Below are 24,790 nucleotides of genomic sequence, written 5' to 3'. Positions count from 1 at the left end.
AACTTTTCTTAAAGGAACATGTCACCCATTTATTTACTCTCAAATTGCCATGATTGTTTGATGAAGGTTCAGTCTATTGTCATTCGCATAAACATTATAATACATTTTAATTTAATACATTTGATAAAGTCCAGAGTCTGTGGTTCTGATGTTCCTGATGGTCAGAGATCCAATCTGATTGTCGATCTGCGGTCTGTCTCTGAATATTTGATCACCATAATTTATCATTTCACTCGTCTTCTTATCAAGATGAATGTCTCTATACAGCTGCAAGTCTCCATATAACTTATATAACGTCTGTGTATATCACTAACATCAGTATGTAGGTCAAGTTTGGAGGCCAAGTGGGCCACATTTAAACCACATAAAATGCCACAAAGGGCCACAAATTATAACTTTCAATGCAAGACTTTTTATTTATTTAGACCTAAGACAATATTTCTAGTATAGTTTTACTGAGTATTTACAAATGCAGTTTATTGTCTAGCTACTGTAATTCTTACTAGTCCTTTAATCGTTGTGCTATATTTAAAGTGTCACTGAATATGAAAAAAAAAATGGCATAAAAAAGGATTAATAGTTTGCTTTAATAGTCTCGCTTTATTCTTGCAAAAATACTGCCAAAATGCATTAAGAAAAACATTCTTGAGCAAATAAACTTAACAAGAACTGATGAAAATAAGTTCCTACTGAAAATTATGCACTGTTTTCACAAGTGATTTCAGGTCTGGTTGTTGCTCACTGAAACAATCTGTCAGTGAGACGAAAACTGCACCTTTTATGGTCTTTTTATACTCCGTTGCACCTTTTTAATACCTTTATAGTGCCTTTTTATACTCAGGGTTGCTTTATAAAGGTTTAATTATTATTATGAATTATTACCTTTTAATTTGGTTAGAATACAAAATCAGTTTTTTGTCACTGTCTCTCTTTCTCACTGTCTCAGACTCTCGTATCCTCTAAGTATAGCCTAACCAACAGTGTAAACACGAAAAATAAGAGATTCTCCGTGAGCTCAATGAAGTGACAGCTCTGTAATGGGAGCGCTCTCTGCTTGCTTTATGTTTATAACACATTGACATAAGAATAAACGTTTTGTTTTTCATACTTCTAAGAGGATCATCGGCCACTTATGTAAACACTACAACGTTTCATTACTTCGTTTTTAACGTACGCGCACAGTCTCGCGCATTCTTGAGTGAACAGGTGCTCGACACATGCGCACTAGAAAGATTCGTCCTTGTCCAGTCTCTGCGCTTTTTCGCTCCAAAAGTTTACGATAATAAATGTCTTAATACTCGTTTAAAACAGAGTTGCTGGTATCTTTAATTTCCCTCACACAAGTGCTCATCAACACGGGCGGCTATTTTGTTTGTTTTTAGAAGAAAAAAAAGTTTTTTTAGACTGTGAAACAATGGTCCGTAGTGTTGAGTCTGACACCTTGTGGACAAACTAAATTAGTGTTAGAATATTACACTATTGGAGTAAAGCAATATTCTTTATATGAAAAAAAAAAAATCGCACCAATTCCAAGAGCTGACTGAGACTTTGTCATCACCATCTAGTGTTCCTGCTTTTTTTAACCAATGGATTTCAGCGACCTTTTTTTCAGTAGTTTGTGAATCATTTTAATTTGCTAATCAGTAGAGCATTTTGTGAACTGTTTGACTGATTGAGTCAAAAGAACAATTTAGTCAAAACTTGAACATCACTGGTATAAATGCAAGCTTTAGCCTACTCCAAACAAGATCAATATTTAGTTTATGAAATATTTACAACAGAAATAAAATGTATATTCAAATTTCCATATTTACATAAAACGATTCATTTTCTATCCTGATTTTGTAAAAATTCTCTGATATTTCCAGGTTTTCTATTACTGCCGTGAGTGCCGTCATTCAGGGACTGACTGATGTTTTCCGCTTTTTTTCAGCTCTTCTGGATCTGATGTCATAAACCACTATGGTAACAGTAGCCACGCCCACCACAGCAGAGATGACCAATCGAATCACAGCTTCAATGAAACCACAACAGTGGACGCGGTCTGAGGACAGAAGAAGTTTTATTGAGAACCTGCAACTACTTTATGACAAACTCACCAACAACATCTCAACTGGAAGCAAAACCATTTGTCTGTGGTACTTCTGTAAATATTAATTATTATCACCGCTGATGTTCAGTACCTGCACATGTCTGACAGAATTGACTGATGTCCAGATGTTTGGTCCAGTTGCTGATAGGATTGTTCAGCACACAACTGTAAGTGTTTTTATCCTGATATTCCACCTCCAGAGGTAGAGAGACGCTCCTGATGAGATCAGACACACTGATGCTGGACAATAAACTGTTTCCTTTGTACCAGGAGAGAGTCACATGACTCACATTCACAGCTGAACACATCAGTGAACAAATCTGGCTTGATGATGATGATGAACAGTTTGAAGAGTCTCTGGTGATAATGGGAATGGGCAGACGAGCTGAAAAATATAGATTTAAAAAAAACAAATTAAATTCATAGAGGGTGAGTAGTGTGGGACTTCTCTATGGGCCTCGAGTGAGTTCACGTAGTGTAACAGCGCAGCGCTTCTGTGTTGTACGTCACACGCATCACACACATGACCAGCGTCGGCCAATAGTGAGCCTACGTGTGACGAACAACACAGAAGCGCTGCGCTGTTACACTACGTGAACTCACTCGAGGCCCACAGAGAAGGAAATTAATAGTTGAATTGTCGTTATTTTTGTTTGTTTATTGCGTAACAAAAAGTACTCTCATCGCTTGATAAACTTGAGATTGAGCCACTGTAGTCACTTGGACTATTTTAAAGCTGCCGTCGGCAACATTTTTTTGATCATATTCAGTGAAATCGACACTATAATCTGACAGAACAACATAAATAAAGTGGTTTTAGAAAAAAACCCGAGCTTCTAACTCCACCTGGAGCGTGTTATTTGTTTTGCAAAAATCCACAGCTCCCGGTTCATCATGTCCAATCAGCGCAGGGGGGTGTGAGATCTGACTGTCAATCACAGATCGGGCACACGCCACCCCTCGCGCACGTTACAATCACATGCACACGCCTGAAGTTCGCGCAGTAACGAAGAGTGATGGCGGAAAATCAAGTACGCTCATTTAGAGTATAAATGACGTTAGCAATTGCAATCTATCGGTAGATTAGCCAGGACAGCATACCTCCAAATACTCCATGGTGTTGATGGATGCTGATGAGACGGGCGCGTTCCAGGGCTCTCAAGTTTTGAAGACAGGTAAGAGTGACACCCAGCCGACGGGGGGTTGGATACATTTTTGTCATTGGTTGTTGCGTTAAATCTTACCCAGATACAATAGTGCTATTTTCTGATTGGCTATTGTGTAGCTCGACGAACAACACCAGAGGAAACACGCTTGATTCATGCCGGTTCCACAGTGAGAGCGGCGCGGCCAGAGTTTTGGGTGCTGCGGCATATTAAATATATTTCAAATAGTTTTTCAGCGTGAGAAATACAATGTGTGGCGGGAGAGCGTGACAAAAGACCGAAATGAGTGACTGTCACGCTCAATGCGTGACACTTGAGAGTCCTGGCGTTCACTGAAAATCTGGTGCACACGCACTGACGAGCATGAACTGGGTGGGAGGGTATCCGTTGATAGTAGGGGAGGGGCATGAGAGTTGTAAACATTCAAAATTTTCCTAAATCCACTCAATCTGCCAGACTTGCCGACTGGAGCTTTAACAATGTCTTTAATAACTTTTCTGGGCAAGTTTCAATCCCTTAGAAAGCCTATGGAGGAGTGATCCAGCTCTCAGATTTAATCAAAAATATCTTAATTAATTTGTGTTCCGAAGATGAACGAAAGTCTTACGGGTTTGAATTGGATCACATGAGGGTGAGTAATTACTGACAGAATTTTCAATTTTTGGTGTACTATCCCTGAGATATAGCTACTTGTGTTAGATATTGGATGTATTCCAAGTACTGTCTGAGTAATGTTTCTCAGAATTAGTGTTTGTTTATAAAATGTTTCTCTTTTCCAGAAACGGTGCTTATAAGATGTTAGATATGGTATTTGAAAGTGCTTGCTTGCTTCGCTTTCTTTGTTCTGAAGGTGTCAAAACCACACCTTATATAGCCTATCTATTTCCATCTATCTTTGCAACCATATTTAGCATTCGACTGGTCATGCTGAACTAGCCGTTACACCAATAATAGGCCAATCATTTTTAGCTTCTTTTTTTTCAGACCTTCGGAGTTTATCACAGCAAGCTTTCAAAGAAACAAATGCATAAATACTGTCATGTCAACTATTTTCTGGCACATGATGTACAATAATTTAGCAGTACTGCTGTCAATTAATATTCTTATATTACAACTGTAAATGAAAATATGACTTCAAACTCAATACTCACCATACACAGTAACATTGAATAACAGCCTGTATTTCATCATGAGTTGATAAAGTCCAGAGTCTGTGGTTCGGGTGTTCCTGATAGTCAGAGATCCAGTTTGATTGTCGATCTGTAGTCTGTCTCTGATTCTCTTGTCGTTAAAATATGTAATATCAGGTCCCCCCCCATTAAATTGAATGATTATAATAGTATTTTCAGGTCCAAATCTCCACTGTACATAAGGTTTATATCTGATAGTATCATCAGTGTGTAGAGTGACAGAATCTCCCTCCATCGCTGACACTATATTTACTCCATCTGTATCAGAACAAAACACACATAACAAGATCCCAAAAATGAATGTTCAGTCGTCAGCCTGCTGAAGTAGAAATTAACAAAAGCCAAAAAACATGTTTAACTCACCAACCAAATGTAATAAATACAAGGAAATAAATGCACAAAACATTGTTCAACCGTATGAGATAGAGGAAGTCTTATAAAGGAACTCTTCTGTCAGTAACTCCTTCAACCGTACTTCATTTGGCTAAAAGTCTGTTCCTTAATCTCTAGTCATGTGTTCCTTACATTCCATGTTAATAGGCTACCTGCTAAACAACCATTTTAATCGACAGTTTGGCACCGCAAAGACTTGCGGTCTTTTATGTGGAAAAGGAATTGTGTAATTTGCACATTTGAGCAAACACATTTACAAGGTTGTGGTCACTGTTAACAGATTTTTTTTATTTTTTTATTTATTGGTTATTGGGTCATTTTCACCATGTCTGATTGTCTATTTCAGACGGGGGAAAATATCCATATTTACAGTCAGTTTACAATTTTGATTCTGTATTCAATAAGTGTTTGTCATAAAAAGGACAAAATAGTTGATTCCTCAACTTTAGCCCAATTGGATTGAACTCTAGAAATACAACTGTAATATTTATGAGTTGACTCTATATATAGTTTAAGAATCCTTAGGAACTGGTGCTTTTGTTTTAACAACTCTTTTGTATGTTTTGATTGACTCATAGCAGTGAATTAGTGGTTGGGTTACTTTTTGTACAGAGCGTTACACAGTATTTGTTTATATGTGTCTCTCCCCTAAGCTGCTCATGATTTGTTTGTGGTTTAGTGCGTAACTTTTGCACCCAATTCCGGCGCAGTTTGTTTCTTGTGAGATTCCTCATTTAAAACGGAAGCAGCGACTCGAATGATTTCCTAATTTTACAGAAAATAACAGATTTTTCTTTCATTTTCTTTAATTTTAAATTGTACTCAAAACTCTGTAAAACTACAAATAATATCCGTAAAATAAAAATTCAGCTGTATTGTGACATTAATGACAAATTGCAGTAATTTATATTTTTTATACAGAAAATGTAGCCTACTGTATCTTTCATTAAATAAAAATATATGTAAAATTATAAATATAATCTGTAATTAAACAGTAACAAAACAGTTAAATGATAAAACGGTCGAATGACTGGCTGCCCAAAAAAACCTGTAACATTAAAGTAAAACATCCTAAATTAAATAAACTGAAAAACACTGTAATTTTACAGGTATTTCCTGCATCAAATACCTTAATTGTCAAACAAAAACCATATAAGTAAAGTAAAATATGCTAATTTAAATAAAGTGCAAAAAACGTTAAGAGAAATTTTATGTCATCATGATGGAGATCAGCTCATGACTCTTGAATTGTTAACATTAGGTTTTTCCTGGCTGCTTTAGCTGTATTTTTCAATACACAATTGTAATGGCAATAAATGCAGGAGAAAAGAACATCAGATGATGTTGGTCACTTATTGGTGATGTATAGTCATCATATGGTGGCCTGATTCATTGATATGACTTTGAATCAAATCTCTGAGTATATTAGCTGAGGTTACATAATGTATATTGAGAGCATATGATTATTGTCACAATTTTTCACATGATGATATTGTGGCATCATTATTATGACAATGTGATATTCTGAAATTAAAAAAGATATATACTGTATATTATACAGAACATGTTTTGAGCTAAGAATCAACATATGAATCTCAACTAGGTGACAATCAACAAAGTCTTTTTGTGACTTTAGTAGCTTGTTTTGTGACGAGTTCAGAGTTGATCTGAAATTTTTTCATTGTCACCATTGTTGCGATTTATATGCTGATTAATGATGTCTGTGTGAGTCTATATGATCCTGTCAAAACATTTTCTGTATAATGACTTCATAAAATCTTTCAGAGTATCAGAGCACTGCAGGATTTTCTGCAGCAGTATTGGGATGCAAAATTGAAAACCAAAATGTAATGATTTAATCAGATATCAAACTTCAGGAGGTATCAGTTAATCAGACCATTACATGATGACTATCATCACTAAAAAGTGACCAACATCCTCAGTTTCTCTACAAATATGTATCAGGGACACACAGTTAAAGCAGCCAGAGAAAAACTGGCGTTAAAAAGTCAAGAGTCAAGAGCCCAACTAAACCAAACACTGATCACCATATTGGCGACATCAAACTTTATTATTTTCAATAAAACATCAACTTCTAAACCTGTTAATTCTCAATAAGAATGAAAGAAATAAAGTCTGGATTGTAATAAGTGAGATGCAGAGATATTGAGAGAACACTGTTAGTGTTTAATGTTCTGTTGTTTCTGTATTGTCTGTTTTGTGGGTCAGGATTAGCAGAGAAACACTGAAGATATGCTGCATGTTGCTTTATTTAACTGACAGTAACTGTGTAGTTGTGGATGCAGTGACGTACAGTCACAGTAAATCATGCATGTTAACTGCAAGATATTAACAATAACTGTGTTTCTGTTCAAAAGTTTAATGAAGATTTCTGTAAAAGTCTTTTGCACTTTATTTAAATTAGGATATTTTACTTTATTTTTATGTTTTTTGTTTGGTAGCTGACAGACATTGACCGTTTTTTTAAAAAGATTTTATTTTTTACAATGTAGGCTATATGTCATTTAAAGGGAAAATTGTGAAATGTCTCTATACACTAGACAAATTTGGACATTTGCTGTTATAACATGGTCTTTGTGTCATGTTTAAAAAAAAAAAGCATTTAGTGTGTTATAACTACTGCAACCTTTCTGCTGCTCCACGCATCTTTCTTTTCAGAAGAGATGACTCAATATTTACAATCTAAAAATGTAATTCTGTTTATAAGGCCAAAATGTTAAAACATTATTCCACGTTCAATCAGGTTAAGCATTTGTGACAATTTTGATTGCAACAGAAAAAATGATTCTGCTACTAATCCTCCTGTTTCTGACTATCTTGAGAAGAATGCCAATAGTAGATCTTCTATAGTTACCTGATTATGATCCATCGTCCCCATCTGTTTCATGCTCTTTGTCATCAGTTTGAGTCTGTTTCTCTCACAACGTTACCAGAGATTGTTGAACATTTGAAGCCTCAAGATATTATTCCTAAACACATTTTTAATGTTATTGGCCCAAGGACTTTGGCTTGATATATAATAAATTGCTGCCTGTCTACAGGTGTTGTACCTGCTTGTTTTAAACAATAGTGCAGTCTATTATTAAAAAACCTTATTTGGACCTTACAGAATTTTCTCATTTTAGACCGATTTTAAAAACTAAAGTTCTAGAGAAAGTAGTTTTCATCCGACTACAGATCTTCTTGCAGATAAATTCCATGTTTGAAGTTCTTTAGTCAGGTTTTAGAGCACAACATAGTACTGAATGAATCAGTTTATAATAATATTTTATGAAGCGTTGATTCCGGAGATTCTGCAATCTTGGTATTATTATCTTAGTGCAGCATTTGATACAGTATCATAGAGGCTTGGTTTCTCGTCTGCACTATGTTGGTTTTCGAAGAGTGGCCCTTCAGTGTTAAGTCTAATAACAGAAGCTTTGCTGTTTATCTGGGTGAATTTTTATCAACTCCAGCTCCACAAACTTGTGTGGGGTTGTTAGCATTTGAGCATATAAAATAATCTCCGTTGATGATGAACATACTCAAAAGAACAATACAGTCACAATTTGATCATGGCTTTCAAGCAAGTTTTACTCAAAACAATATCAATAGTTTATGAAAAAAATTACAGCAAAAAAAGGTATACTCAAATTTCCATTATCTTTTCATTAAGACTTTATTGATTTCCTGTCCTGGAATTGTAAAATTCTCTGATATTTCCAGGTTTTCTATTACTGGCGTCATTCAGGGACTGACTGATGTTTTCCGCTTTTTTTCAGCTCTTCTGGATCTGATGTCATAAACCACTATGGTAACAGTAGCCACGCCCACCACAGCAGAGATGACCAATCGAATCACAGCTTCAGTGAAACCACAACAGTGGACAAAGTCTAAAGACAGAAGAAGAGGTTTTATTGAGAACTCACCAACAGCATCTCAACTGGAAGCAATTGCTGTAACACATGGTTATTTATTACGTTTTGTAAGATGAGTAAACATCATACGCACACAGCTCTGATCAAATATTTTCTTCACCTTCTCTCTGACATATCTCCCTCCTCAAGAGCACCGCCTATTTTCAGGATGGGTTTCAGTCTACATTTGTCTGTGGTATTTATATATAAATGTAGTAATATCAATGCTGATGTACCTGCAGATGTCTGACAGAATTGACTGATGTCCAGATGTTTGGTCCAGTTGCTGATAGGATTGTTCAGCACACAACTGTAAGTGTTTTTATCCTGATATTCCACCTCCAGAGGTAGAGATAGACTGATGCTGAGATCAGACACACTGATGCTGGACAATAAACTGATTCCTTTGAACCAGGAGAGAGTCACATCACTCACATTCACAGCTGAACACACCAGTGAACATTTAGACACTAACGATGATGAACCATTTGAAGAGTCTCTGGTGATAATGACAGGTATGGGCAGACGAGCTGGAAACATGAGAGAATAATGTAAAATAAATTATAATATAGGCTACTATAGAAATATTCTGGGATAAATAAATTTGAGCTCTGTCAACAATGTCCTGCTGTCAATTCATATTTCTAACATCGACATAATATTTAAAAATATAAATTATTTAAAATGATTGTTAAAATATGGCAAGGAAAGAACACATTAAATTTACCTACTCACCGTAGACGGTAACATTGAATGATTCTCTGAAGAACGCACCGTACATTTGATAAAGTCCAGAGTCTGTGGTTCTGGTGTTCCTGATGGTCAGAGATCCAGTCTGATTGTCGATCTGTAGTCTGTCTCTGAATATGTCTTCATCATAATACATAATATCATATGTCTCCTCATCAAACCAAAAAACTCTGACTATCCGAGTATTTTCAGGACCAATCCACCACTGTCTATTATGTCTGTGTTTATTACTAACATCAGTGTGTAGAGTGACAGAATCTCCCTCCATCACTGTCACTATCTTCACTCCATCTGTGTCAGAACCAAACACACATAGATAATCATATTAAATAACAGTTCATGTAAATCCTCTCACTGTACTAAACCTGAAGTCATAAATCATGTTTAACTCACCAACCAGATGCCAGAGACAGAAGAAAATAAATGTGTAAAACATTTCTTCAAAAGTATGAGATTAAAACACTCCAAAAATCTGAAGAAAGGAACAGAAATGTGTCATTAATCTCAAATAAAGTCTGCTAATCGTTTTATACTGTAGAGTCTAATGAGGAAGTAAGAATGTCTCCTTCAGTCTTCACGGCTCGGTTAGATGTCTGTTCCTCAATCTCTGAGTCACGTGTTACAGTCCATACAGCACAACTTAATTTTTTGGCCTATTATTAACAAAATGTATTTAAACAACTATTTATTTATTTATTCATTTTCACATCTGCATCTTAAATTTAAGTTGTGATTGGCTCCTAAATGATTGGTCACATGACATTTATACTGCAGGTGATTGGCTATAATACCCAGGGGCGTAATTTGTGGGGGGATGGGGGGGATATAACCCCCCCAATATTTAAATCTATGCATTACAACCCCCCCATTATTTATACCATGATCACAATATCAGGAGGCATACCCAAACTTCAACCCCCCCAATGTTCAAACCAAATCTACGCCCTTGATAATACCTCACAGCAAAACTAAGAGAAAAGACTGAAAGGCCGTGTACTTCTTCAGCTGCTAGTGAGATGAATGAACGGCTTTCTCCAGATATTATAGACCTCTTGGATGATATAGTCTCTGTTTCACAGAAAGGCTGTTTTGTAAGGCAAATGTGAGGTTCAAATTAGCTGAAAAGCAGTCCAGCACTCAAAAACACAGTCACACTAGCCTATTGAGCTCATGCATTAAAGGAAGTGACTTTCACTCTTTTATCTGTGTTGCTGCCGCCAGCATTTTTAGACTTCTCACTTTCTAAATTTGTTCTAAATGGCCATTTTCTGCATATCTTTTTTCAGCACAATGTAACAAATTTCACTTTAATAATTGATTGTACCTGTTATTCACGAAGAAAACAGTAGTTGGCACTGTAATCATATGTTACAGATGCTGTGCAAGAGGCAGAACTAAATTTCCTGTAGAGTTGATAAAACGTTGACTCACTTGGATTGATTCATATTCTTTTATTTTTCATTATCACACTGATACAGATTCTTTAGCATTTGAGATTGTAAAATGATCTCCAGGAAACCCTTCAAATCTACTGGGATTCAAACAAACAACCTTCAGTTCCTGATGCTCAGTTCAAACTGGTTGCATTCAGCCCTGACTGAACAAGCAAATTATACACAAGAATTTGTAATATTGTTCAATGTCATGCTTTAGATTTTAATTGTCTTTGAAGAAGAAAAGAAGTGCAAAGCAAATATTTTTTATAAATATATATATATATTTTAAAGGTTTTCTGTGACTGGGAATCCTGACATATTGCACAGATGTGAAAACATGTGGATCATTATTCATGGACTGACTGGGATGTTCTCCGCTTCTTTTCAGCTCTTCTGGATCTGATGTTATAAACCACTATGGCAACAGTAGCCACGCCCACCACAGCAGAGATGACCAATCGAATCACAGCTTCAGTGAAACTATAACAGTGGACGCGGTCTGAAGACAGAAGAGGTTTTATTAAGAACCTGCTCCTATTTCATAACAAACTCAACAACAGCATTATTGCAACAGAAAGAAGAACAATGTTTGTGGTGAGTTTTTTATAAATAATTATTAACATCTCCTATGATGTAGCCTACCTGGATGTGTCTGACAGAGTTCAGTGATGTCCAGATGTTCAGTCTGGTCAATGAATGAATTGTTCAGCACACAACTGTAAGTGTTTTTATCCTGATATTCCACCTCCAGAGGTAGAGAGACGCTGCTGATTAGATCACACACACTGATGCTGGACAATAAACTGATTCCTTTGAACCAGGAGAGTCACATGACTCACATTCAACACTGAACGCAGCAGTGAACATCTGGACACTGATGATGATCCTGATGATGATGAAGAACATGTCGAATCTCTGGTGATGACAGGAATAGGAAGATGAGCTGGAAAACACGAGAGAATAATGTGAAACACATTACTATTTACTGTAGACATTTTCTGGAATAAATTAATTCATTTAAGCTTTATCAACATGATCCTTGGCCTGCTATCAATTAATATTGTTTTTAATATATTGACATAAAAGATTTCAAATGATTGATTGTTTAAATATGGCACATTAAATTCAACTACTCACCGTAGATAGTAACATTGAATGATTCTCTAAGAATGAAGATTGTATTTGATAAAGTCCAGAGTCTGTGGTTCTGGTGTTCCTGAAGGTAAGAGATCCAGTCTGATTGTCGATCTGCGGTCTGTCTCTGAATATATGATCACATTCACCATAATATATCATTTCACCTTTCTTCCCTTCAAGCCCCATGACTCTAATGAGTATCTTCAGCTTCAAAACTCCACTCTATATGACGTTTAGGTCTTGGTTTGCCACTAACATCAGTGTGTAGAGTGACAGAATCTCCCTCCATCCCTTTCACTATCTTCACTCCATCTGTATCAGAACCAAACACACATAGATAATCAGATTAAATAACAGTTCAAGTAAATCCTCTCACTGTACTAAACCTGAAGTCATGAATCATGTTTAACTCACCAACCAGATGCCAGAGACAGAAGAAAATGAATATGCAAAACATTTCTTCAAAAGTATTAGATTAAAACACTCAACAAATCTGAAAAACGTAATTTCAAGTCTTCACATCTCTATAAATGGTTTTATGTCGGTTCCTCAAACTAGTCAAGTGATATCAAAATTAATCACCATCTGCTGGTGATTTTAGTGTCTCATTGCATAATAATGAAGTGTCCAGTCTAATGAAGAAACTTCTCATTTTAAGCTTTCCCCACGCCTCGAAACAGCTGTTCCTTAAACTCTAAAACAAGTCACTTGTCAAATTCCACTAGAACTAGCGGCACCACTTTTTTTGTCAGTTTAATTCTTTTTCACAGTCTATGGTTTTATCCACATTATTTTATTATAAGAGCTTTGCAACTTCATTGTGCAAAGCTTCCGGTGTCAAATCGCTTCCAGTTATTTATTTTAGCTGTACAAAAACAGGGTTTATCACAAGATTATGACACATTTGTATAATAAAAAAGCAAGAGTTAATTGACCCTTTTCACATTTCCGGTTTCTCCGAAGCGGAAGTCGTCATAGGTAAATTTCTATTATATTATAGCAGTGCAGAAAGAAAAAGAAAAACTTGTTTAGCGTTGAATGAGAGACTACATTTAATATATATTTTTGTGTTCCCATTTGCTCAAAAAGGCAAAAGTAAAACTCCAGAATAGTGTTTTCCCAACTTTCAAAAAGAGTTAACATATCAACTCACAGCCGCATTAAAGGATTAGTTCACTTTTAAAAAAACTTTTGCTGATAATTTACTCACCCCCATGTCATCCAAGATGTCCATGTCTTTCTTTCTTCAGTCGAAAAGAAATTAATGTTTTTGATGAAAACATTCCAGGATTTTTCTCCATATAATGCACTTTGCTGGGCACCAAACGGTTCAAGGTCTAAATGACCGTTTCAGTGCAGCTTCAAAGGGCTTTAAACGATACCAGACGATGAATAAGGGTCTTATCTAGCGAAACGATCGGTCATTTCAAAAATAAATAAAAAAGTTAAAGTTTTATATGCACAAATGCTCGCCTTGCTAACTCTCCTGTTCGAACTCGTTCATCAAAATGAACGAATCTTTTTTCGAGTCAATGACTCGAAAAAAGATTCGTTCATTTTGATGAACGAGTAAATGACTCGAAAAAAGATTCGTTCATTTTAATGAACGAGTTCGAACAGGAGAGTTCGCAAGGCGAACATTTGTGCCTATATAAAACTTTAACTTTTTTATTTATTTTTGAAATGACAGATCGTTTCTCTAGATAAGACCCTTATTCATCGTCTGGTATCGTTTAAAGCCCTTTGAAGCTGAACTGAAACGGTCATTAAGACCTTGAACCGTTTGGCTACCATTGAAGTCCATTATATGGAGAAAAATCCTGGAATGTTTTCATCAAAAACATTATTTTCTTTTCGACTGAAGAAAGAAAGACATGGACATCTTGTATGACATGGGGGTGAGTAAATTATCAGCAAAAGTTTTTTAAAAAGTGAACTACTCCTTTAACTAGTTTTTTTTTATTTTATTTGATGCAACGGTAATATAATACTAAGTAGGCCATAGTGTTATAAATATGCTATAGCCTACAAATCCTATATTTAAAATAAATAAATAATAATAATAATAATAATTTGTGCAGGATTTATGATTATGTCATCACAGTCTGCGAAAATTGTCCATAATCTTTTATTTGCCTGTTTAACCAAACTCCCCATAAACTACCCATACAATTTAAGAAAAAAACACATTATATAGAAACTTCCTAATTAATAGTATTAGTCTCTGTCTTTCTCTCTCTCTCTCTCTCTCTCTCTCTCATTCAAATGGGCAGTTTGGGTGGTCATACCGGGCGAGATCGGTAGTAAATAATGATAATAGGTGATAATTGTATTTAATAGATTACACTTTCAATAAACCATTTTTAAAGTGTTTGTAAAAAAGTGTTTTATGCTTGTTTGAGCTGAGTTTTCACTACCTTTACACCGTTCTGGTTCTGACTAGGGTTTGTGGTGTTTTGTTAATCAAGGAATATTATTCTTTTTTAGAATATTATTAGACTTATATTATTAAGTCTGCGACTAAATAGCATTCGAGTGAAATGAAGGAGAATTAGGGTGGATGGCAAATAGTTTTACTGTTTACTGCAGTTTATTGTTCTTATTGCTATAGCCTAATGAATCGGAAGTCTCGCACATTCGGGAATAAGTTCGCATAGAAGAGTAAGGTGATTTATTTTGAAAGATGGGTATTTGCTCAGTAGGTCCATGTCCATCCACCCTAAGTCTCCTTCATTTCACTCGAATACTATTTACTCTTAGACTTCAGTGAACGAAAAAATACAAACGATAATATTCCTTGATGAACAAAACACCACTAGCAGTTACACGCCTAAACATCAGATGGCGCAGATGAGTCGCGACTGTCAGAGGTAACAGCGGTCGAACAACAGATCGCGAAATGCTGCTGAATCGGCTGAATCTCTCTTGTTTACAGTCTGTATTCGATTTCTCTCTTTTTTTGACAAATAGGCAAACCATTTTAAAACGTTACAGAATAAGGAACTGTCAACTCGCTGGATTTAAAAAATAGGTACAGTAAAAATTGTTAGATAAATAGCTACGGATCTTCCTTATCGAAGAGAGTGACACTGATATCACAGGGACCAAGAATGACGCAGACACAGAAGTTTAGTTCACTCAAAGTCAAATCTTTATTGAAAGCCTTCAGATTATATACTACGAGAAAAGGTGTGAATGAACCACAGCCTTGATATAGATGAAGTCAGTGTGACAAAAACAATTAACATAAGAGACTCCATGGTATATCATGCGCAGTGGAAAAACACAGAGGACAATATTTGCAAACACTTCCTTCCAATTTAACAAACAATATGCTCATTACAATGACAACATAACATTTAAAAACATATCAGATATCACTTTTATTCTATAATTAACTTTTATTTTATTAGCAAAATCATGGTTTCTGTGTTATTTGGTCTTTTCAGGCATTTTAGCAGCTCAGGATGGCTTTGGTCCCCTATGATGAGAATGTACTTCCTGCTCTGTCAAAGCTTCACCAGACTTCAGCTGAATTTAATCTGGCCAATCACAGGATCAGACTCAGCCAGGACTGGAAGCGATTGGGTGTCGCTGCTGTGGTCTGGGACGCAGTAAGTTCAAAAATCATCATATGCATTGAAGGCTAGTACAGATCTGGACTGGTAAAGGATAGGTTGCAGGTTCGAATCCCACAAGACATGATCCATGAACTGTCACAAGTGTTTATTTTCGTGATTCAGAAGTCCATCCCTGTTTATTTTCCAGGCTGTAGTGCTCTGCATGTTTCTGGAGATGGGAAACGTGGATCTGAAAGGAAAGAAGGCTATTGAGCTTGGAGCCGGCACAGGTTTGGTGGGCATTGTAGCTGCTCTCCTTGGTAAGAATGAACGATTGATTATTTTCCTGACTAAATAAATTTTTTCTGGATTATTTTGGTCAGTACTATTCCATTCTTGCAGGAGCCAATGTGACAATTACGGACCGAGAACCTGCCTTGGAATTTCTGACTGCCAATGTGCGTGAAAACATTCCTCCCAGCCAGAAGGGGGCGGTACAGGTATCTGAACTTACCTGGGGTGAGAATCTAGATCTGTATCCCTCAGGCAGCTTTGATCTGATACTGGGAGCCGACATTGTTTACCTGGAAGAGACGTTTCCCGCTCTCCTGCAGACTCTTGAACACCTGAGCTCGGAGAACACGGTCGTGGTGTTGTCCTGTCGGATCCGATATGAGAGAGATGAGCGGTTCCTGATGGAGCTACGGCAGAGGTTCTCTGTGCAGGAGGTTCATTATGACTCTCAAAGGGACATTCACATTTACAGAGCCGTGAAGAACAGGACCAACGCCGAACTGTAAGAGCTTGCATTGAGGAAACTTTGGGTAGAGCTTCCTGTTTGTAATTCAAAGCATTTTAAGCTTTATAAAACATACTGAAGGTGATTAAATGACAATATTTAACAGGACCATGGTGATTTTTGCTTTATATGTTTGGCTTTTTGCAGGTCACTGCTTAGGCAGCAGGTGGCGCTGCTATACAGGCCTGGAATAATCTGGCCTTGTGCTAAAATAGACATCTGTCTTGCCTTCAGCATCTCTTTCTATTTATTTCCACTTGATTTTTAAAAGTGAGTACTTGGATTACTAGTTAAATGGATTATAATAATAATTAATTATTGTTATTTTCTATATACAATCCAAAACATATCTATTATTATAACTAATATAATTAAAGCTAATATAAAACAATTATTATCATAAAATAAAAAATATTTGTATTATCAAATTACTATTATTATTTATTTATTAAAAAATATTATTTAATAGAATTAATAATAATTATTATAGTATTATTATTATAACTATTATTGCTTTCTATATGCAATCCTAAATATTTTTATTATTATTAAAGTGAATATTATTTAAAGCTGTTATTAATTCTATAGATTTAATATGATATAAAATTATAATAATACAATAAATAATAATTAATAAAACTTTTATTGTTTTCTATACACAATCCTATATATATTAATTATAATTAATATTTATTATTTAATATTAACTAAATAATATATTTTGTATTATTCATTATTATTTAAGTATAATAATTATTATTATTAACTACATTTACATTTATTTACATTTACAGTCAGTCATTTAGCAGACACTTTTATCCAAAGTGATACCAGTGCCTTGAATTTGATACGAGCGGCAGTTGGCAACCAGTGCAATTTTATGAGGAGAGGTGTGATGTGCGCTTTCTTCGGCTTGTTAAAGACCACTCTGGCTGCAGCATTCTGGATCAGTTACAGAGGTTTGAAAGTGCAAGCTGGAAGACCAGCCAGGAGAGCATTACAATAGTCCAGTCTGGATAGAACAAGCGCTTGGACAAGGAGTTGTGTAGCATGCTCTGATAGGAAGGGCCTGATCCTCCTAATGTTGTATAAGACTAATCTGCAGGACCGGGCAGTTCTAGCAATTTGGTCTGTGAATCACAACTCCAAGGTTCCTGGCTGACCTGAATGGAGTTATGGTTGATGAACCTAGCTGAAAAAAGAAGTTGTGATAAAGAGACCTCAAGCAGTTCTGTCTTCGCAAGGTTGAGTTTAAGGTGATGGTCCTTCATCCAACAAGAAATGTCTGTCAGACAGGCTGAGATGCGAGCAGCTACCATTGGATCATCAGGCTGGAATGAGAGTTGTGTGTCATCAGCGTAGTATTGACAGGAAAAGCCATGTTTCTGAGTGACAGATCCTAGTGATGACATGTAGATGGAGAAGAGAAGTGGTCCAAGCACTGAGCCCTGAGGCACCCCAGTAGTTAGACGTTGCGATGTAGACACCTCACCCCACCGCAACACCCTGAAGGACCTACCTGAGAGGTAAGACTTGAAAAACTGGATTGTGGTTCCTGAGATGCCCTTCGCAATGAGGGTTGACAGGAGGATCTGTGTCAAAAGCAGCAGACAGATCCAGCAAGATGAGTACTGAGGACTTGGAAGCTGCTCTTACCTAGCCTAGAAATCTAGACGCACCCTAGCGGCAGCAAAAATTATTTTGCAGCAAAGTGTGGTCTAGCAACTCTCCGTTGGCTTTTCGAGCTGGAAAAACCAAACTCTGGTCAGGCCAATCACATCGTGTATAGAGTTGGTGGGCGGCCTTAACAATGACGGCAGAGATGTGACGGTTCCGCGTGATTTCCCTAGGTGATTTCCCTGCTAACGTTACTTGAAAACAAAAAAAGATGCTGCTGGCGAACAGCGGTCTTTCGAATCGGATTTGGCCGCGACTCTGGAGGACTTGGAGTTAAGAGAACGTAACTTAAGTCATTCTTAAAAAAGGAAGATGTGTTCGGAGTTTTGACGATCGGATACGGCAAAAGTTTAATATATCAACTAGCTCCGCTGGTGGGAAAACGCATGGGTCTCACACAGCCACAGCCGTTCCTTGCTCTGGTTGGTTGTAGCGCTGTCCTATTGCGTGCCGAGGGATATTGAAAGACAACCGTTTATCCCGCCCCTCGGATTGAGGTATGCCAATTGTGAGTTCCCAGAAATAACATCTTGATGTAGGTCTGGCTTGCCAGGCTAGCTCTTACCAGTCTCAGAGCTTCAATTACCGAGAGTAGGGCAGTCTCAGTTGAGTGGCCGCTTTTGAAACCAGTCCGGTTGTTGACCAGGAGGTTGTTCTGTTCTGTGTAAGAAAGGTAGAGACTTGGTTGAACACGACTCGTTCAAGTGTTTTAGCTATTAATGGAAGAAGGGATACCGGTCTGTAATTTTCTAGAAGTGCTGGTTTTAGAGTGGGTTTCTTAAGCAGTGGGATTATCCGAGCCTGCTTGAATGCTGTGGGAAAGGTACCAGTGTGAAGAGAGGTGTTGATGATATGAGTGAGTGCAGGTACAATTGAAGAAGCAAAGGCTTGATGAGATGAGTGGGGATAGGATCAAGCGGACAGGTAGTAGGGTGACTGGAAAGGATGATAACTATTGTGGGGTTTTTTCACTAAATACAATCCATATATATATAGTAACACACAACAGTAATTTGTTATGTTTTAGGACGTAGAAAGCCAAAGCCGGTTTTATGTTAGCTATGTTTTTGATGCATTAAACCTCAGATCAGAATCAGATACTTATCATCAAACTGACCCTTATCTTGGATAAACATGTGTCCAGTTTTATAACAGATAACCCACATCCTGTCAAGCGAATCAAAAACTCCAGCAAAGACTTTACCAGTCTTCAGGCTCTGAGATATTTCAAATGATTAAATAATTTGATAATTTAAAAAAGATTTCTCTTGTTTCCAATGGAGACTCGTAAATGCTATGATTCATTATTGTGTCATGGAATAATGATGGTTTTTTTTACAAATGAGTTATTACTGGACGCTAAGCGCCGTGACATCGTCCCTGATGCCACTAGAAGGTCGTTTACGCACATCACCTGTTAAAAGCGACACAATTTTGTACGTGCCACACCTGTAAGAGGATGTTTTAATGCACCGCGGCCCATGCTGCATTAGGCCGGATCGAATTTAAGTGAGTGTCTGTGTATTTGTTTGCAGAGGAAGTCCGCTTTGTGGCAGATGAGACCGTTCCACCTGAGCGCAGTCAATAAAGAAGACACTATGATATTTGTTGAGCTTTTAACAGGCTTTTAAACCCTTGTTGTCTGCTGTTAAATGATTTCTGAAGATCTGCCGATATGGAAGGAAAAACACTTTGAAGTTTCCTCCAGCTTTCTAAGTCGCAAATGTGAAATATTTTATAAAATGTCATATTTAGCTTTTTTTTCCCCCATATCACTGCCACAGTTTAATTGCGCCACAAATTTAAAGATCTACTTCCGAGAATGGTTGTAAACAGGCTTAAAATGCCCCACAGCCTTTTACTGTTTCCGACTGTGTTCTGTGACATCACATCTTGTCGGCCCCTTTATTGCAGGAGCCTTTCTCTGACGTCAGTGGCATCAGAAGGTTTACCCCTGATTGGTCAAAACTGAAGTCATGCTGGTACTGAGACTCACTAATCGCAAAATTAGCATTGTAATTACGGTAAGCGTCTGTCTCAAACACATGGATGTGATCTTTCACTCCTATACGATAAAAATCTTTTGTGAAATCTGTCGTGTTTTATAGCTCTTGACAGTGGAAAAGAGCACTTTGCCCTTAGTAATCTTATGTTATCTTGAATGTTATATTACCTTGAATTCTTTTTGTTAGAATAAACTGGAAATGGTTTCATCGGTTGCAGTCAGTTTGATTTCAACCCTTGATATATATTTAAGTCACTAATTGTAGTTGCAGTCATTTTGATTTATTGCTAAAATGCAGCAGGTTTTCAATCGAAAACAGTCTCATGAGAAAACTCACTCATTGACACTGCTTAATTTATATGGAATATTGCAGTTTATTATAAATTATTTATTTGCACACATCAATAAATTCATGTGCCCTCGTAATCTTTAATCAAAATAACTTCCCCTCCCTCTTGGAGTGACGTCTCTTTTCTTCTCTGATGATGTGTTTACTGGCCCGAGGGCGGGGCAATCTGTCACTCACATGAAATCGACCAATAGCAAACCACAACCATCCAATCAATTACCCATGGACAAAATCAAGCCCCGCCCTACATTTTTTCTTGTTTGCGAAGTGGCTTCACTCAGATATAAGTCGCAATAGGGAAGAAAAGACTATCGCAACTTCCGTTTCATGCAAACTATTTTACAATGTGGCGATTTCGTATGAATTCGGACAGTTATTTGGACGAAAACGTACTTGTTTTTGAAAAAAGTAACCACCACTAAAGCTAACTATCAGTGGGGGATAAGCAAGCAGATCATATGAAAACGTATTGAATGGAATCGTACAAATACAAATTAGTCACCCAATCATAAAAGATGGATAGATAGACAAGTGAGATTGCAAGAAAAAACATTCAGAGAACATAATGTTTTTATAACCAAATGGGAACATATGTTTTCATAACCAAATGGGAACATTTGCAAAACATTCTAAGAACATATTTTTGTTTGCTGAAGCCTCTTTGAATTAAAGAATCTGTCAAATGCATAATGAAGCATAAAATGTTTATGTATATAAGCTCTTTAGATAATAAAAATTGCCAGGAAATTCCTGTCATCGATATTCCCTGCAGCTCGGTCCGGCTAGTTGTCCAACAGTTGTTCTTTCCTCTGTGGCTTTAAATTAAGTGCCAACACCGTAAACAGCCATTGACTGTCCACAAACCACAACTACACAGTGCACGACTGCAATCCACGGTTATGAAACATCATTGAACACCACACCCAAAGGAAGCATATGCTTAGACACCAAAATAAACAAATACACTCTCTGACACTCTTTCAAAGAACACAGAAACGACGAGGAATGGAAAATCAATGCAGTACATCATGCTTTATGCCAAAAATAAGTGTTCGCCATATTTCTGAATCATAAAATTTGGAAATAAATGTCTAATGTGGGAGGAAGTCCATTTTGACTTAATCAAACTGTTTATACAAAGTAGAAACATATGCGAGATCTAATTTCCAGTTTGGCCTACACATGATTTTAAGAATTGCTTTTAAAGATTTAATTAATTAAATTACGTTCAGATGTTTTTGGTGTAGTATTTGTGTTATCAAATCCTTAAATTGAATCAGGGAATTTGATTTCATAATGGGGCATGTGGACGGCAGTAGAGGTCTAACACACGCTTCATTTCCTTTCAAACAACTCGAGGGGGAAGTGCGCCTATGTCACCTCTCATATTATTTATTATTTGCTTTATCAATGACTATCATAAATGTAATGGTCTGAGAGGCAAACATGGGCCCTGCTGTAAACGTGTCAGAAAACAGGCCGTTACAGTGTGTGCGGGGGAATGCCGGCCTTCTATAAGGTTACATATGGTTTATGGAGAAAATTATGCTATTTTTAGGTTTAAAAAAAAGTTATGCCTCATTTATTCCTATCTGTGCTGATAGTTTATGAAATATTGTGTGAAATGTGATATATGGCCTAATTTTTTTTCATTGCGTTATCAAACATTGCTAATTACTAGGCCTATATGCAGAACATAATGTAAATGTCAATGCTTCGATGGATAAACTAATAATAGAAGCATTTGATTTACTAACAGTTTTAGGTGAAACGCAGGGAGGTCCGATTCATTTAGCGAATCATTTCTTTTTAGCGGTTTTCAATTAGCCTAATCGAATCAGAAGATCGATTCATGAGCCAGTCATTACTCAAATTATGAGTAGTCTCTAATTTTACGTTTGTAAAACAATAGTTAATAGTTGTTAGTAGAACATGTTTTGTAACAAACAAGTAACAAACCAGTTAGGCTACCAGTTGGTAAAGCTGTTTTTTTTTTTTGGTCCGTGGTTTGGACTGGTCAATGAAATAACCTAGCTCGAAAAACAATCTATCATGTCGCAAAACACAGCTAGAGTTGAAACTGAATAACAGGGAACAGTATTTCGAACATTATACGACTGTTAATTATTAAAATCATTAATCATTTCCAGTATTTTGCATGATCTTTTCGACGAGGTCATTAGTCATTGATGTGAATCGTTTCAAAAGAATGACTCGTGAATTGTGAATCACTGATAATGAATATAGCCTACGCTTCATCCTCACATGGTTCATGTGATCATGCAAATATAGAACATTTAATAAAACGCATGTAAAACGATCTGTATTGCATGCATATTTGAGGAAACTGGAATGATGGTGTGTTGTGAGGGAAAATTAAACTTGAGGAAACTTTTTTTTCTTTAGTGCACAAAACGTCATACCAGCTGCTAATTACTCTGACATTCATTACGGAGAAATTACTGTCTTACTGATTAAGTAACCGCGTTTTAGAGGAATGCGAACTTTAATCTGTCTCCACTTTATTGTTTCCTTAACAAGCAAAGTTGAGGTAATATTTAACACTCCTGCTCTGTTCGACTCTCGAGAGCGTCCGCGCGCGCAACAGAGACAGAATTGCGCTGGATAATAACGGAATTCTGAACCAAGACTCGCGCATTTCACTCTAAGATGGTCAGTAAGTGTTAAATAGTGCAAATATTGTGTGCGCAGTTTGGAAATTGCGCTTTTAACTTCTAGAGAGTTGTGCGTAAAAGCGCATTTGGAGAGTAGGCTACCTATCATAAGGTGTTGTGTATGTTGTCTTGTATGATTTAAAAGCGGGTTTTATTTGATTTGGTTATTTTTGTCATGTTTTAGGAAATTGGAAAATGGCTTCTGGCAGCATTTGGGATCGTAGTGATCGTTGTCTTAATAGCTGTTCCAACTGCAATTTTCCTCAACGGTAGGTGATTTTATATGGATAAATCCATCTGGGTTTATGTAGATACGTTTATAAATATGCCTTATGAAATCAAGATTTCTGATTCATAGCTCTGTTACTTCATGTTGAACTTGTAAATGTCCAACTGTTAGTCATTGATTATAAGTGTCACTCCTCTCCATGAAGTAATGTTATAGGTAGTAGGCAGTGGCGGTTCTAGCCCATTTCAACTGGGGGGGCCAAGCTGGGGCCAGTTGTACTGTTAGAGGGGCCAGTTACATTTAGACCTTATTGTTGTCATATCATTTTCTGCACTGCTGCAGGCATTAACAGGGAAAATACCGTGTTTATAATCATTCAACAATGTATTTGCATTTCCATTATATTTTTACATTTGCATTACATATTCAGTATTAGTCACAGTAACTGTAATAGACATGATGTCCTTCTTTCTCTTCATTTTGAGAACTATAGAGCAAAAGCAATGGGGACCAAGAAGCTTATTAATTCATTTACTGAAAATAACTGACTTGATATGTCTAACCGTTTACAGGGTTCCTGCACACTTTTTAGAGTCCAATTTAAGGCTTTTTAAGACCTAAAGAAATCAAAATTAATACCGTACATTAGAGGTGTGCAATATTGACAAAAATATATTTCAACATTTTCAACATTTTGTTAATAATTAGATAATATTTTACTGATTGTGTTTTTGTGCTGGTGCCATGGCTGGTTTAGGCCTGTTGTTGACAGCTGACTCACGAAGATATTAATATTTTTCATATTCTATGCAGTGGTCGATTCACAGCAGTGACAGAAATACATTTTTTAATTAAGGGGCAATTTTTGCCACCTTAAATTGATTTCCAGGGGCATTTTCACCTATATATGGACATTTTTTCTAAACTTATTTAGAGTTATGCATCACCTTTTATGTCAAATACTAACATTCAAATTATACAGTAATTATACTTATTTATACAATAATACTTAATTATACAATAATTATACAGTACCACTGTTACCAGTCAAATTAATTAATTCAATCAAAATCCATCTTTGCAGTGCAGAGGTGACACAGAAGTGGCATTAATATATTTACACTCCATTTACAATTGCATAAATAAAGCTATGAGATTTTTTTCAAATCAATATTTAAATATGAAATTATTTCTAAGTTTAACGTTTTAATTAAAGGATACTTTAAATATGAAACTAAAACCGCCAGTAGGCGGCGGCAAGTCCCTGTAAGAGGGATTCATTCATTCAAACGATTTGTTCAAACGGCCGATTTATTCGGGAAAGAAGCAAGTGATTCGTTCAAAACGCGGATTTCAGTCAAGAAATCATCGCTGTGTTGCATTGAGACTCACTACGGTTTCATTATGAAATTCTA

At 36.5% G+C, this 24,790-nt stretch overlaps 3 protein-coding genes across 3 annotated transcripts; 1 reads left to right on the top strand and 2 right to left on the bottom strand.

The window, feature by feature from the left end:
- Positions 1-1,898: 1,898 nt before the first annotated feature.
- LOC130101056 (SLAM family member 9-like) lies at positions 1,899-4,917 on the bottom strand. The gene is made up of 4 exons (XM_056266595.1): positions 4,812-4,917; positions 4,410-4,706; positions 2,184-2,477; positions 1,899-2,044 (listed from the first exon to the last, which is right to left on the bottom strand). The coding sequence occupies exons 1-4, from the start codon at positions 4,852-4,854 to the stop codon at positions 1,899-1,901; spliced, it is 780 nt and encodes a 259-aa protein (XP_056122570.1). The 5' UTR covers positions 4,855-4,917.
- A 3,671-nt stretch (positions 4,918-8,588) lies between these two features.
- LOC130101067 (natural killer cell receptor 2B4-like) lies at positions 8,589-9,989 on the bottom strand. The gene is made up of 4 exons (XM_056266607.1): positions 9,902-9,989; positions 9,494-9,799; positions 8,995-9,288; positions 8,589-8,734 (listed from the first exon to the last, which is right to left on the bottom strand). The coding sequence occupies exons 1-4, from the start codon at positions 9,942-9,944 to the stop codon at positions 8,589-8,591; spliced, it is 789 nt and encodes a 262-aa protein (XP_056122582.1). The 5' UTR covers positions 9,945-9,989.
- Positions 9,990-15,000: 5,011 nt separating this feature from the next.
- On the top strand, positions 15,001-20,327 carry mettl21a (methyltransferase 21A, HSPA lysine). The gene is made up of 5 exons (XM_056266602.1): positions 15,001-15,112; positions 15,531-15,695; positions 15,850-15,961; positions 16,044-16,437; positions 20,032-20,327. The coding sequence occupies exons 2-5, from the start codon at positions 15,549-15,551 to the stop codon at positions 20,087-20,089; spliced, it is 711 nt and encodes a 236-aa protein (XP_056122577.1). The 5' UTR covers positions 15,001-15,112; positions 15,531-15,548; the 3' UTR covers positions 20,090-20,327.
- The last annotated feature ends 4,463 nt before the right edge of the window (positions 20,328-24,790 follow it).

This window comes from Rhinichthys klamathensis, unplaced genomic scaffold (assembly GCF_029890125.1).
Source record: "Rhinichthys klamathensis goyatoka isolate OS25496 unplaced genomic scaffold, OSU_Roscu_1.1 h1tg000250l_1, whole genome shotgun sequence".
NCBI classification, from domain to species: domain Eukaryota; kingdom Metazoa; phylum Chordata; class Actinopteri; order Cypriniformes; family Leuciscidae; genus Rhinichthys; species Rhinichthys klamathensis.
Note: the sequence above shows the minus strand (reverse complement) of the source record. Positions and strands in the feature narration are given on the sequence as shown.

Bases quoted from the DNA above. Each gene is read 5' to 3' on its own strand.
- LOC130101067 (XM_056266607.1), bottom strand. From the start codon at position 9,944: ATGTTTTACACATTTATTTTCTTCTGTCTCTGGCATCTGGTTG. The intron at 9,800-9,901 runs GTGAGTTAAACA...GTTCTGACACAG, and splicing joins CTGTCTCTGGCATCTGGTTG to ATGGAGTGAAGATAGTGACA. The intron at 9,289-9,493 runs GTGAGTAGGTAA...TCATGTTTCCAG, and splicing joins ATTCAATGTTACCGTCTACG to CTCGTCTGCCCATACCTGTC.
- mettl21a (XM_056266602.1), top strand. From the start codon at position 15,549: ATGGCTTTGGTCCCCTATGATGAGAATGTACTTCCTGCTCTGTCAAAG. The intron at 15,696-15,849 runs GTAAGTTCAAAA...TTTATTTTCCAG, and splicing joins CTGCTGTGGTCTGGGACGCA to GCTGTAGTGCTCTGCATGTT. The intron at 15,962-16,043 runs GTAAGAATGAAC...CCATTCTTGCAG, and splicing joins CATTGTAGCTGCTCTCCTTG to GAGCCAATGTGACAATTACG.
- LOC130101056 (XM_056266595.1), bottom strand. From the start codon at position 4,854: ATGTTTTGTGCATTTATTTCCTTGTATTTATTACATTTGGTTG. The intron at 4,707-4,811 runs GTGAGTTAAACA...GTTCTGATACAG, and splicing joins GTATTTATTACATTTGGTTG to ATGGAGTAAATATAGTGTCA. The intron at 2,478-4,409 runs GTGAGTATTGAG...TATATTTTTCAG, and splicing joins ATTCAATGTTACTGTGTATG to CTCGTCTGCCCATTCCCATT.